General features: G+C 41.2%; 1 protein-coding gene across 1 annotated transcript in view; it reads right to left on the reverse strand.

Moving 5' to 3' along the window:
• Nucleotides 1-15,332, reverse strand: part of MTM1 (myotubularin 1) — a 411,360-nt gene that overhangs the window by 303,815 nt on the left and 92,213 nt on the right. The window contains exons 2-3 of the mRNA XM_069212406.1: nt 9,750-9,822; nt 8,612-8,684 (exon numbers count right to left, since the gene is read on the reverse strand). Of these exons, the coding sequence (XP_069068507.1) occupies nt 8,612-8,684; nt 9,750-9,812 (136 nt within the window). The 5' untranslated portion in view covers nt 9,813-9,822. The remainder of the gene's footprint in view (nt 1-8,611; nt 8,685-9,749; nt 9,823-15,332) is intronic.

Genomic DNA, 15,332 nt, shown 5'->3' on the forward strand with positions numbered 1-15,332 from the left:
AAGTCATTGTATAATATGTGTGTGAAACGTTTCCCTGACACCATTCCCCCTGCTCCGGGATGAGTAGCACTACAAAAGAAATTCAATATTGAAAGTACAGTTTAAATTATTACTAAAGTAGTTATTGATACAGAGTGACATCTGTGATTCTTATAGTGTCTGCATAAGTCACATGCAGAGGTTGAACAAAGCCAAAATCCTGCTTCCAAATCGTAGTTTCTCTAAGTGTTTGAGAAGTGAACAAAATGTGTGCTTTTCCCCCCTCCATTGTACTGGCATCTAGCTTTTGTAGTCCAGATAGCTCCCAGTGGTGATGAGACACCAACAAAAGGAGGGCTTGTATCAGTCTTAGTGAGACCTTTGTGTTGGTCCAAGGTGGAAGTGAAAATAAGAAACCAATAGTGTACAGGCTCCCTCTCTGAGAGGAAAGCAGATACGTTGAGGGTGCTGCTCAATGAGCTCTTGTGTTAGCAAACTACACCGGGACAAATTCAGCATATTCCACTATCCCTGGCCCAGTTCCAAGTTAATAAATGGGTGGCTGGGTGTACATCAGATTCTGAGCTGATTAAAGGAAATACGTAAACAAGGAGGGAGTGAAAGCCGGATGCTGAAGAGGAAAGCAGTGACACCTGAGATATGCAGGTGGAGAATTTCAGGAAGCTGTGAGGGAGAAAAAGGGCCTTATAGCCCGGGCCTCCACTTGCCCGTATGGGCATACAAAACTGGCTTCAACCCAGATGCCAGCTGCATGGGTTCGATTTACACGTGACCATCATTATGTGTGTTCTGTAGAGAAGGCAAGGATTGGATGTGGACGTACTCTAAACTCCTTAATGACCCACTGGCTAGCACTGTGAGAAACTCGGACTGCTTTCAGCATCAGGACTTTTTAATCATACCCTGCCATAAACGTCCACCGAGCGCTGAACTCACCCAAAGACCTGGAGGGGACTCATTTCACAATATACAGGAGTCATACATTGCATGAAAACAAAACTACAGAAACACAGCTGGAAAGAGAAAATACTCTCAGGTAAAGAAGGGTGAAATGCAAATGAAGGTGACAAGTAAACAGGAACTGTGTTGTTGGCATGGATTAGAATAGGGTTTTTTTTACAGTCATTGCTGAGAAACAGATCAATGCTTTTGTCTTGAATTTTAAGTATATGAATGCAGGCCCCCTAAATGACCCATTACAAAGTCAGTTTTATAACCTGCTCCACCTAAGGTCGTGGGTAGGTGATAGGTTTAAAGGAGCTGCACAGCCTAATGAGATTGCATTGGTCAATGGTAATATGAGAGAGAGAGTGACCGTGCTAATGATTAAAGAGAATGGAATTGAATTGGACAAGTGGAGTGATGCCAGTGTCATCGGTCTTGAGGGAACGTTAGTGCTGAGATGTTGAGGGAGGAACTGAATTGGACAAGTGGAGTGATGAGTGTCATCAGACTTGAGGGAGCGTTAGTTTTGAGATGTTGAGGGAGGGTATCACCTAAGGTTCTATAAAGAAGTCTTTTCCACCCCAATATTTTTCATTTGGTCCTCACACAAAACCATCGTCTTCTTGCCAAAACTGAGCGCTTTAGTTTAGCCTTTGCTCAAACACGGAGGCAATGACGTAGGTCTTGTATAAGTTTTAGTGTCACAGTAGGTGGTTATGGTGAAGGGGTGGATGGAAGGGTACCATTCAGAGTGAGCGACTATATCCTTTTTGGTCGCTGTAGATTTTAATGGGAGGGAGAGGGCCTCTAGTCCCAGCTTGCCAAACAAGTTGTGCTGGAATTGTTTTAACACCAGGGTGTATTCTTTATATGTGTGTCATTGTGTGATGTTAATCCTGCAAGATCCACGAAATGCATTAAGTGTCCTGTTTGAGGAGCTACATGACAAACAGTTTCAGTGTTTCCACACTTGGAATTCATTAAAATGGGTTGTAGTCTGCCACTGTAAAGTTTGTTCATCAATGCCAGGTTGAGGTTTGGATTTGTGGCACCCAAAGTAACAGATGGGTACTAGTGGGGACCGGTCTTCAGAATCAGCAGTTACTTACAGAATTTGGACATGATTGCAAAAGTGCATAGGTGTTCATTATACCTTCTCCCACTATACGTACAATTAATAGAAATTAGAATTATGCTTAAAAGGTTTCCTGAAGGCTTTTTTGCACATATTGAGGGTTGCAACTTTGGGCGGATTTCTGGGCTGAAACTGGTCTGCATTGGGCTGAATTGCAGCTTTAACTTCAACAGCATTGGGCTTGGGACAGGTCTTAAAGTCTGGCAACACTGCAAAGGGGAATCAACTGACAGGCTGCTCCTGTTGGACGTACATGTTTTACTGAAAATGTCAAACTTCAATCTCGTATGGCTAAGGAGATAATGTGAATTTACAGAAAATATGCTCTTATTTTCGCTTCTGGAGCACCTGCCATAACCTCCCTGGAAAAATCTTTAGAGTGCAGTTTTCTCTCTTAATGAAATCTCAGCAGAAGGCTTTTACACGGGGTACAATCACCTTATTGATAAATGATTTACACTGTAACTAAAATCTGTTATCACCCTTCATAGGTTCTCCCTTTTGTAACTCTCAAAACCTGCCATTCATTACAATGCATTTCAATGGGGTCCTCTCATGTATATTGGTCCCAACATGGCTGACATCACTTTCTGGCTTAAGTGGTGACAGCCAATCTGATCTCCCCATGAGATATGTGCTTAGGCTCTGGCCCAATACACAAATTTATTTTTCCTTTAATATCTCAAACACTACTGAACTGATATGCAAATGTGCTGTCTGGACCAAGAGTTACCTTCCTGCCAAAGTTGGTGTAATTCCGTTCAGCGGTTTGGGCTGCAGTCGTGTCTAAAATCTCTCTGGGAATTAACATGGGAAAACCCCCCCTTTTCTTTTTTTTTTTTTTTTAACACCCGCCCTCCTTTTCTTTGACCCAGTTGACAGATCACCACAAAACTTTCCATGCACAACAAGACCAAGCAAGACAGTTTTTGTTGGAAAATTTCACTAAGATTTGTCAAACAGCGGCAAAAAATATAGCCAAGTCAAAAAACACTTTTCCTACAAAAACAAGGTCCTATCTAGAACAGTGGTGGTCCTCACTAGGTACTTATAGTTAGGGACTAGTTTCTATAGAAAAAACTTTTTTGTTTTGCTAGTAACTTTGGCGCCGTTTTGTGTATGCTATATCTCACTTTTCCAAAAACAATAAAAATGTCTTTATAACAAACAAACAAAAAAAACAAACTTTGGTGCCGTTTGATGAATCTTCATAAAATTTTCCCAAAAAATACGACGCTCACTTCAGCGTCTGTCTGGAAAGTTTAGGGGTGATCTGTCAAACAGGGGCTGGCAGAAAGAGGGGGGGTCCACCGAACGCCTTTTCCCCCATTCATTTTTCCATAGGGATTTTGATCAGCGATAGTGCCTGAACCACTTGACGGAATTATACCAAATTTGGCAGAAAGGCAGTTCTTGGTCCAGAAAGAGCCCTTTTTGTTATTTGGTGTAAATCCATTTAGTAGTTTTTGAGATATTAATGAAAATACAAATGAGAATATATAGGGAGGGAAGCAAAGGCTTCGCAAACCCTCCTGATCTCGTGCTGAGATCCGTTTTGTTTCTAACAACAAGGAGGTGTTGACAGCCATATTGGGACTCTACTTCAGCAGAGTCCCACAAAAAAAAAAGTAAAAAAAAGTTTAAAAAAAAAAAAAGGAAAGGGGCTAGGTTAGGGACACCCTGACCTCTTAGCTCTGGTGCTGGGGTCCACCTTAGGGCAAAAAAAATTTTTTTTTTTGTTGAACATTTTACGCACAAGCTGCGGCAGATCTGCCGAAAACTAAAACAACAACAAAAAAAACGAAGCACAGGCTCCTGCGCTTGATAATGCTGAGGCCCCCGGGTTCATTGCCATTTTAATACCGGGGGGGGGGGGGTTGTGGCTCTACCTCCTCGCAGCCGTGGAGGACCGCCACCTCCCAAGGCCACTAATCAAAAGTAATGGGAGGAAGAGGGGGTGCCTGGCCTCCCCGCAGCCCTGGGGGACCACGACCTCCCCGGGGCACTAATGCGGGATCCTCGCGGCCCCCCCAACCCCCAAGGACCGCCACCTCCTGAGGTACTATTGAAAAGTAAGGCCCCCCCCCCTGCAGCCCCGGGGACCACCAGCTCCCAGGGTCTAATTTTAGAAGAAGTAATGGGTCCATCTCAGACCCCTAGCCCCCCCCCCCCCAGCCCCTCCCAGGCCCCAGGGACTGCCACCTCCCTAGGGCTCTTTTAGTTGGAGGGGCCTGCGCAGCTTCCCTTGAGGAGCCAATAAAGGCCCTGGGGACTGCCAGCCCCCACGGCCGGCTCCTGCTATGTCCTGGGGTGCCCATCCCCAGGATATAGCCGTTTGCTGTGACTTGGTGGGCACTGACAGTTCCCTCTCTGTGACAAGAATGCTGTCTCCCACAGAAAGTGGGGAGTCAGCTGGGACCGCAGAGCCTTCAGACCACCCACATGGTCCCCAACATTTTCACTGGGTGCCTCGGGGGGGCACCTAGGTCACATGGCCAGGCCCCAGGGGATGGGGTCCTCGGGGCACAGATCAGTGCTGGGGAGGGGAGCCAGGCAGCCCCCCCCCCAAAAAAAAAAAATTAAGTGTTTAGGCCAGGCTCTGGGGAATGGAGCCAGGCAGCCCCAAAATAAAATTAAATGTTTAGGCCAGGCTCTGAGGGATGGGGTCCACAGGGCAAAGACTGGCCTGGGAAGGGAAGGGGGGCCGTGCTGGGTTGGGTTGTTATAGGGGTTGGCCGCAGGGTCTGGTCGCAGAACAGACCCTGCGGCCGACTCCTGCTGTGCACAGCTGGCTGGTTATTGGGATTGGTCCTGCGGCCAAGACAAAGGTGTGAGCAGTGCAGGGTTGGGTTGTTGTAAGGGTTGGCCACAGGGACTGGCTGCAGGCCAGTCTCTGCGGCCAACAGGTGGTTGGATTAACATACAGTAGGGAAAATTACTTTTAAGTTAAAAACAAAAAGGAGAAATTTAATGAAAAAAATAAAGGTTACAGGAACATTATAGTTAGGAAATAGAAATTTAAAAAAATAAAGAAGTTCACTTAAAAAAAAAGAAAAGGTTACAGGGATGTTATAGTTAAGCTCACATTTTAAACGTACCAAACCACAAAACTTCATCAGTTAGAGTGAGAGTTATCTCAAGTAACTATAACTCTTGACCTAAGGTAACTATAACTCGCACCCTCACCATGTACTGCTAATTACTCCACATAATACATCACTCACGACATCCTTGATAACATTATTGATAATATTAATGTAACATTTGCAGTAAAATTATTTAGCAGAAAAGTGTGCATGGTGGGGGTGTGAGTTAATGTCTTTTGATAAAGAGGACACTAAAAGATTAATTTGTGTAACCACTTTCAGTCCCTTATCAAACAGGTTGCAAAAGATTGTTAACAAACACTGGAGGATCTTACAGCCAGGTTGCCTGGATCTACAGAGATTTATGTATTCCTATAAGAGAGCCAAGAATATCAAAGACATTCTGGTACATACATACGTAAGAAAAAGAAAACAAGGAGTGACCAGACGACCCTCTGGAATTTACCTCCCCATTCAGGCCACTTGCCCTGCGACAGCTGTAGTGTCTGTCCTATCAACGAAGGATGAAACAGGTGGATGTGGGCCTCACAGCACTATGGAAGATGAAGAATCTAACTAACTAACTCAAAAAATGTTGTCTGTATGATCAGATGCTCACACAACTTGTTAGGCATGACATCCAGAAGTATGAGGATACAGATTGTGGAATATCGCAACACCATTAGGTGCAAAAGAGATGCAACTAAACTGACCAGACACTACAGTGACAAAGGACATGGCGAGGATCAGATAGAATGGTGTGTGCTGAAGAAACTGGAGCAGACACGCCCTGATATGACAAAGTCCTTGCTAATTTTTGAGAAATGGTGGATCTACAGACTCTGGACAGACTTTCATGAGCACAATGATAAAGTCCCATGGGGGAGCATAAAAACTTGATTCCCCTTCCATGGACATTAGGTCTGTAGGAATGAACTGGGCCAACCCCCTGTTTTTTTTCAACCTCCCATTATTGCCATGCCTGCACTGAATTGGGTCAGAGAGTAATTGAGAACGGCAGTCTTTGAGGGTCCTGGGTGCTACAGGGAAGATACCCGGGTCGCCAGTAGTTGTAACGAATGCATACAGTGTGTTGTCCTGCACAAAATGTGTGGAAGTTGAACGCTTCAGGCCAGTATGGGATGATGTACAATTACTTTGTTGATGATTCAGCCTCAATGGAGATACAGTAAGAGATTCCCCCTTACATCCCTTTACCGGTAGTTCTGACGAGTGTAAAGAATGTGGTTTCGCACAAAAAATGTATGGCGAATCGCTTGTTTAAAAAAAATGGGATTATGGAGATTGACCATGATTCTACCCTTTCTTCTTTTTGATGAATGAGAGACCTCTTATGTACAGCGTGGTCTTCGTTTTTTTTTTTTTTTTAACAAGTTTCTTATGCCCCCCATCTGTAAATAGGCAATACAGAGAGGTTATCTGGTTGTCACTCAGAGCCATAACTAGAATCTTCAACCTGTTTGGGGGTGGACTACATTATCCGTATTATCTATATTAAGCTTATGTGATCTCATAGAGGGAAATGGACTTTTAATGACTAATGCTGAATGATTTGTGCAGTCTTTGGTTTTCTTTACCATGGCACCAGAAAGAGTACCTGTGTGCAAAGGCAACAAAACACAACAAGTAGCAAATAGGACATATTTCTTGCAGCCTCTCAGAAACGTTATAAAACAGGTGCTTGCTGAATCCATTTACACAAAGGTCACACAAGAATACCAGCACGTCACAAAATAATGTCACAAATTAAGTATGATTCCCAACATGGCTGAGAGTCGGGATTGCCTGAGCAGAGCTTCAAAGGGCACCGTCTCAGCCAGAGGAGGTCCCCAACCCTCCAGGATATGGATCCACTAAAGACCGCAATCAATGATCTGAATGTAGAAAAGACTGAAATCCTTTTGTCTGGCAGGAGAGACCAGACATCTGTCCCCTGCAAATGGCCGCAGAACCCACCACCCACAAAGAATAAAAACTTGGGAGCTATACTCAATGTAGACATATTGTTTTCAACACAAATCAACACTTTGGCCAAGGTATAAATCCCCAGCTATTCAGCCCTGAAAGACCCTGCTGTTGCTCCACTGACCGGATCCTCAGTAATTGAAAATCTTGTCTAAACCAATGCATACAAGTCTGATCCAAACACAACTCTAAAAATACAAGATATGTAGAATCTACGAAGAACAATTATGTTAAACCAGCATTGAAAACACTTACTAGCTACCAGTTAGTAGAAGGGGAGGATCAATCCAAAATCATGCACCACATTACATCAACCAGGAATCTCGGATCAGTTATGCCATATCAGATCTCTTCACAAACTTTCAAAAGAGAAAATAAACAGAGCAGCAAAACCCTAACAGTTCAGGGACAACGTTATGGAAATCTCTGAACCTGAGCTTAAGGGCACAATTATGTATTCAGGAAACTCCCAAAAAACAGAGCTAAACAAAACAGCCTTTGACTGGACACAGAATTGATAATAGCTGGTAAGGAATATATGATAGGGGCCTTGGACTGTAGTTGACTGCAGCTGTTCCACAATCCTGAACTCAAAGTTCAAACTGCACAGAACTCCGAAGTATCTGTGAGGTGGCACACAGCACAAAATAAATCAGCCAAAATGCAGCTGCCCGCCTTCTACTTTGGATACATAGAAATTACCCCCATTTCCACTCACCTCAGCCATTTGGATTGGTTGCCTATTGCCAAGAAACTGAACTTTAAGGAACTCCGTTTCACCCATCAGGCTTTTATTGACACAGACCTTCATTACTTTTAGCATCTAATTGGCTTTTATGTTACCTCTAGGAAACTTGAGTCTAAAAAATCTTTACCTGGCTATCACTCCAAGAGTAAAGCGAGCCAGTCAAGAGTTGCGCTCCTTCAGATATTTAGACCCTAAACTCAGAAACGTAGAGAGGTGGAGTGGGAGGCTGTTCCAATCAAAAGCAGCCTATAAAACAATGAAAACCTAGATTTTCTAATAATATGGTCTTTTTTAGCAATTTAGGCCGGTTTCCTAGCGCTGGGGCACCCTGATAAGGGCTGCTATGCGCACTATAAATCGTAAACAAACCTATAAATTACAAATAAATGTAACTATTACTAAGGAAACAGTACACTACATATTAGAAAGTCTGAAAGATCCTCTCTGGCATGCAAGTAATATATAACTGAAAGAAAACGCTTTATGAGGAAGTAGATTAGGTACTCAAATACTATTCTAACAAGTATCAAACTTATTATGCAAATGTATTTTAAGTCATGAAATTAGGATATATTTATGAACCAAAAGTGACATAATACAAGAGTTAAAAGAAAGAAGAACCAAAGTTAATATTTAAGTGTTGCCCTAAGTGGTTTAAAGCTGTAAAAGAGAATCAAAACAGATTATTATTTTATTACATTTTATTCATACCTGTGACTCTGGTTTCTCCTGGGAGGGATGGTATATCACTGTCATGATCCTGATGATATCCATCTCTTGACATCTATAAAGGCAAAGAGTAACCAATATCATACTACCTTTTGAAATACAAAAACTGCAGTAACATCAACTGTGAATATAATGAGAAGATTGAATGAGAGAGACCTCAGTCGAAACCTTAATTCCACCATTGGCTGCCACATGCGTGTTCGGATACTCAAGATGTAATCTTAAACTATTTAGCACAAGTTGTAACTACCCCCTCTAAATAGGTGAGGCTTGAATCAGTATTAGAGAAGGCATTTTCCTGGTTATCTGATCCTCATATCAGTCTTGTCCGGAAGCAAATACATCCTTAGAATTAAACCAGCAACGGTGGAAAGAAACCAGGCTTTAGTGAAAAAGTGCCCAGGAATCTCGTTACAAAAAGAGAAAATGTACAGCTGATAAAACTGTAGCAGATGCAGAACTCTCTAGTCGAACAAACTTTGAGTAAAGAGGCAGAATCCTTGTTTTATCTTTGTCCTCTGAAAAGTAACCTCCAGTGGAGCATACAACATTATTCCTATATATGCTATTTATACTTGTCAATTGTTTTTACTTTGTCTGGATTATTATGCTTGTGTTGCCTATAATAGTAAAATGGGTTTTAAAAATAACAAAAAGCAATGCATTATGTTCTTCAGGTTTCAAAAAGAACTACCTAAATATCTATTATTTATTTAAAATCACTTAAAATTAATTTAAGATTAAACCTATAGCGATCACTGCGCTTCTGAATTTACCTCAGTTTGTCACAAGGATTACTGAACTTCGGCAGAAGGCCAGTTTCGAGATAGATTGTCTAAATCTGTAGGTTGACAAAAATACTTCAGACAATTTGGCACTTACAAGTGTACCTGAAGGACGTTTCACCATTTTAAAGGTAATAAACTGTTAAAATTCGACAGGAACCACTGCTAAGAGTGCTACCTGGAATTCATGAATAATGAGTTCCCTGTGTGGATACTGCCTACACGTTTGGCACAATGAGGACTGTTTTAAATATGTTTAACTTTAACATCACACCATCTGAATACATGACACAAATAAGCTAAAACTAATCATGTACTTGAAAAGTAAAACTTACTCTTCTGATTGACGAGGACTCCAAAGAATGGGAATTGTACTTTGGTGTGGATGCTGAAGCCATGATGAAATACCTAATGGAAAGACAAAATTGTGTCTGATTGCACTGCTTAAACTCCACAATTAAGAAAAAAAAACGTCCTATTCTTATTTAGAAATTATTACTTCAACCTAGTCTAATCCAATCCATTACATTTATAGTGTAATAACAACCTGATTTATTTACTCAGATAATGACAAGGGACATTTTAGTATCTGCTATAATAACCATCGTTCCTTCCTTACAATCATACAATAGTATGTACAGGTCTCCTTATCTACCAAGCCCACAAACAGTCGAGTAGGTCAGAAACTAGGAAATCCATCCACCTTCCACAAATTTTACAGGCTTTTGAGGACTCTTCAATCCCCCTAATACGAGAGTATGCTTCCCAATTCTACCAGTGCACACAAACTTTGTTTAATTAAAAAAAATCACGAAAACCTGCTTTTCATTGAAATATTAAAAAGGGAGTACAACCCCTTTGTTGATACGATAATTAACTCAAATTTTTTTTTTTTACATCAATGCATCATTTGTACCAGACTGACAAGACTAAAATAGAAGACAAAACAAGTTTAACATAAAGGGATTATGCACAGTTTTCCATTTATGCTCAGTATGTTGGGAGCCTGATCTATTGTGTGCCTCGGCCAAAGACACCGCAAGGGCCCGTCGTCCCTACACTTTAGGGATACACCTTAAGGCCCCCAAGTGTCAACTTTAGCTGCCATCCACAACTCAAATATGCACTCTAGTGGCAAAATGGAGGTGGTGGTGGAGGCGGAGGGGGGAGGGGAAACTGTCGACATCCAGCTGCTTATATTGCCTGCTGTTTACCCTTTAGCCAGAAAGACAGGGGACAATCCATTCGTCTTAGCCTGCCATGACAAACAAGGTCAGTCATTATTACTGAGGCACAATTTAACTGCCTAAACCACTCAATATCACACCTCCATATGGAGATTCCGAAAGAGGAGTCAATGAAATTAGGGTCCTGGCCACGCAACTACCAAGTTCATTGTCGAACCTTCTATTATCATTGGAACCATATTTTCTATATGTCTTAATTATGTCGAAGAGACTACAAAATAAGACCCCTTGATAAATCTTACATTGCTTCAAATGTTTTAAACTCTGTTAGTAGACACTGACATGATGCAGCGAGGTAGCAAAAGGAACAAGGTTTACAGTAACCTTCTTTAGCAGCTCAAGTCCTCTTGCAAAGGCGCTCCTCTACTGCAGTCATGTAAGCCATTTTCCTAGTCTTTGCTCCTGTGTATTCACCTGGATTACTCCCAGTTTGTTGGGATTACTGCGTCAAGAAAAAGTTTTGCCAGCTGCCACTGCATTTTGCGGTTAGTGCCCATAACACATTGTGACCTACTGCTCCACACTCCTATATGTCAATGGATTCATTGCTATCTGGAATAACAGCCACTCTGTTGCCCGCACAGGTCTTGGGATCAGTTCTCACTGCCATCTTCTGTTTCAGACACTCTCTTAAATATATTATGAGAAATAACAAAGAAGGAGAAATAAGAAACAATCTTTGTGCAACTTTAGGGGTGGATCCACACTCCAACATAACGAATGTGCCTCAACCAGAAACCACTGACTGCAACCATTCTTCCCCTTGACAAGCCTCTCAACATCCACCACTGTCCATCCCCCGAACAAACCAATGACCTTTTGATCAATCATGGATGAACTAAACCTTAGCACACAACTCGATCCTAACCCAGTCACCCATGTCTATTTCACTCACGCTGACAATCAAATACAAGCTTATTTTCGCTTTGTAGGACTCCAACAGATTCATGTCTTGATACCATTATCATGAACACTGACAGTTCCCATTATAGCTTCATGGTTTCCTATCATTAGGTACCGGCAGACTGTCCTGTCTCCTTCATAAAACTTGTGAAGTTTTAAAGACATGTGTAGAAATATTTGCATCATGTTCACTTATTGCTTTTTACTGGACATGTTTTTGTAAATATCTGCATTATATCTGTGTACTGTCTAAGAGGAAATGGTTTTATTGTTTGTAATGCTGATCAACTGTAATCATTATGACAATGGAGATGATGCACTGGTCGCCATGACGGTTTAGACTTTTTGATGCTTCAGTGTCTGCAAGTAATACATTTGTTTTCATATTAAAAGGCAAAATCTGAAATCAGATACTATACATTCTCAGGCATCTAAGCATAGTCAGAGAGGGACTTTGCCCGAGGACTATCATGCCAGAATTCACACCAGTTTGCAGTACCAACAAGCCCCAGTCGGAGGTGACATCGGGGACAGTGCGAAAAAATGGCCTTCAGCTTGTCACAGTTTATTTCCACCCCTGAACAGGCTGTGACATAGAACAGCTGCCTTGCTACTTCATAATGCAGGTATGCTGGGCGATCAATCTTGAGAAAACTGACTAAGTTGTAAGACAGAACGACGCAAGTAAAAACATTGCATGCCTTTACAACACATTTTTTACTCCACATTTTTTCTTTTTAGCACGCATTGTGTTTTACCTCACATGCTATTACCATGTATTATTAGTCTAACTAAGGTAAGTATTAGTAAGGTAAATAAATGTGAACACATTTATTTTTCATCTTTTTGGGGGGAGATTCCCCCCCACAAATTCCCATACTCACCTTGAATGCATGGTAAAAGTATGTGTGGTAAAGGCCTATATGTGGCAAAAACTTGTGTGGTAATAAATTCATCGTAAATGTACTGCGATGTAAAAATCACGATGTAAAGACTGTTTCCCATCGCATAATGGCTTGCTATTCACTGCTTTAGCCAGATTTAGCATAGTGCTTAGAAAAAGACCAGTGGTGAGAAAATGCTAAAAATTCAATAATCATTTTTCAAATATTTCTACTGTTCTTGCAGACCATAATAACATACTTAGTTGCATTCGTTTTTTGCTTTCTGTATGGTTGCCATTCATATTTTGAGCTCTAGATTAGGACTTTAAAAATATACATTGTAAAATGCATATCCCGCTATTAGTGTTATTATTCATGACCCTGAACTTCTCTTGTTGGTCTGATATGCACCGGTAAGCACTCCTGTACATTAGTGTTCAGTGAACTGTGTGTGGGTTGCAGTCCAATTAGATTTCTAATTCTTATTAGTGCCTTGACTAAGTCCTTGTGCAAGGGTGTTAGATAGCAGAACCCTTCTTCTCTGGAGGTGGGCCCAGATTACTTCACCATCACACAAGATTACATGCCCAAAGCACTCCACCTCAGCGAATTTCTCTTGGCTTTAACCTATTTCATTACTGTGGATCCAGTACCAATGAGAGCACTCATCATGCTATGTGGAAGGCATCAAAACAGGTAGATTATACTGGAAGGTGCCTATTCTGAAAGACTATCAGGTGGGACAAAAGCTACTAAATGCAAAGATTCTTTGGTGAAAACCACTTTATGGTAAATTGATTGTGAGATCAGTTTAAAAAAGCACTTTAACTGGCTCAGCACTGCAAATAATTTGTCAATCTAACGAAGGGGGCATCTCTCGACTCAGTGTCAGATCGACATTTATTTTTAATATGTGTTTTATGTGTACAGTTTATTTACCCAAATCAATTATAGGGTCTCTGCTCACTTTGTCAAGCTTACTTGTCAAATTTTCCAGACACTGCACCACTCTTAACTAGTGTGTCATTTGTATTCCTTGTTTGACCTGAGTCACATGTTCAAACCCTTTAAATTCGCCCACAATAACCCCACATGCGGGATACCTGTAAAACCACTCAACACAATGCATAAAACTAGGTCTATACAGCCTTGTTCACGCAAGTCTAAACCATCCAAACACTTCCTAGCAACACAGACTTATCTTACAATACAAGCCTTGAATTCAATTTGCATCTAAAAGAATCTGACAACTTAATATGCAAATTTATATATGTACACATGCATAGATCCACTCCAGATAACTCATTATCCTATTGCAGTTCTTTTATACCTCTCATGTTCTGGAACCAGAATCCACCAATTACATCATGACATCATCAAAACAAACACACACACTTTTCCCCTCTTCCATATCTTCGTCTTGCAGTCAAAACGACCTGTTCATGCTTTATTGCACCCCCATTCCTTCACTCCCACCCTGACCTGCTCCAAGCCTAAGACTTCACTTATTTTCCACAGTGAGCACAATTCTTGTGCGAAAAGACTTTCCAACTTCATGTATACTATTTTAAGGTCTGGCTTGACAGTACAATATTGACTTCACATATTGTTAACAATTCTTAAAAAAATACTTCGTGATCTTTGGATATGCCCAGAGGACTATTTTCCTCTAACCTCTATCTACTGTGTTTGCTGTATCAATCTGCTTCCTATGGATTACTTGTATTTCAATGCCTAAATGACTATTTTACGGCTCAAAGGTTCACTGAACCATGGCACATTAAAATCTTTATCTTGTAGATACAATAAATAAAGAAAATAATTGCTTTTTGGTTTGTTTTGGTCACTGCATAGGGCATCTGTAAAATCCATTTACCTTGTCTCAAAATGCAAGTCAGACCTTCTGGCTTTGCCTCTGCTATTTAAAAACTACCTTCACCTCAATCATCACTTATTTAGTACTCTTGCTGACTCTTCTAAATTTGCTGGTGTGGTAGAATGGGGCAAATCAGAAAACACATTTTTAACCTCTATACCCAGAGAATGTATGCACCTGAAAACAACGAAGTCTGTTCACATGGGTGTCACCAAAAACAAATGTTGAATCATCGGAAACTCTCATTCCACTTTATATGTGGCACATCAAATAGATGTGAGGCATTCCACACACACAAAACACATCTTGTTGATGTTTGAGGACAACTGTTCATGTTTATTTTGTTGACAAAAGAAGGTTCTACCCTCCTGCAGGATAACCTCGTTGGCTGGCAGGTTACAGTACAACAGTATGGTTACGTGAAAGAAGACAATTCCGTATGTACAGGTTGTCCGAAATATTACCGATGATCCATCAATGCAAACTCATTATTGCTACGCTTAGTACTCTAAGGACATGCAGGGAGCTATCAACTCAGCACCAACACGTAATAATTCCAAAATAAAACAAGAACTGTCAAAAATAACGGACCTGACTTCAAGTGTTAATGCAACTAAACATGCAAGTTATGTTTGCATCTCTTAACATATTAACGCGAGGCCTACTGACTTGCCAACGGTTGTGGCAACGTCCACACATAAGAAAAGAGGACGAATGCAAGATCGAAGGGCTGCATACACAAAAATTATTAAAAATATATGTAAACGCTGGGAAAACTGAATTGTCTCAGATTCTTTGGTATTAGATTGCCGGAATAGGAATGATCTCTAAAGTTCCCAAAGGTGGATGCTAAAAATAAACAGCCAGAGAAGGGATGAAATGCTACCGAATAGCTGACTTCTATTTCTTCCTCGTGTGAGGACGTGAATCCACTATTCTGAAAGATTGTTCGCAAATAAACGTCCATGGGTAACAGTTACAGTGAAGTCAGTACACAGCCACCAGATG

The sequence above is a fragment of the Pleurodeles waltl genome, chromosome 2_1 (genome assembly GCF_031143425.1).
Source record: "Pleurodeles waltl isolate 20211129_DDA chromosome 2_1, aPleWal1.hap1.20221129, whole genome shotgun sequence".
Lineage (NCBI taxonomy): Eukaryota > Metazoa > Chordata > Amphibia > Caudata > Salamandridae > Pleurodeles > Pleurodeles waltl.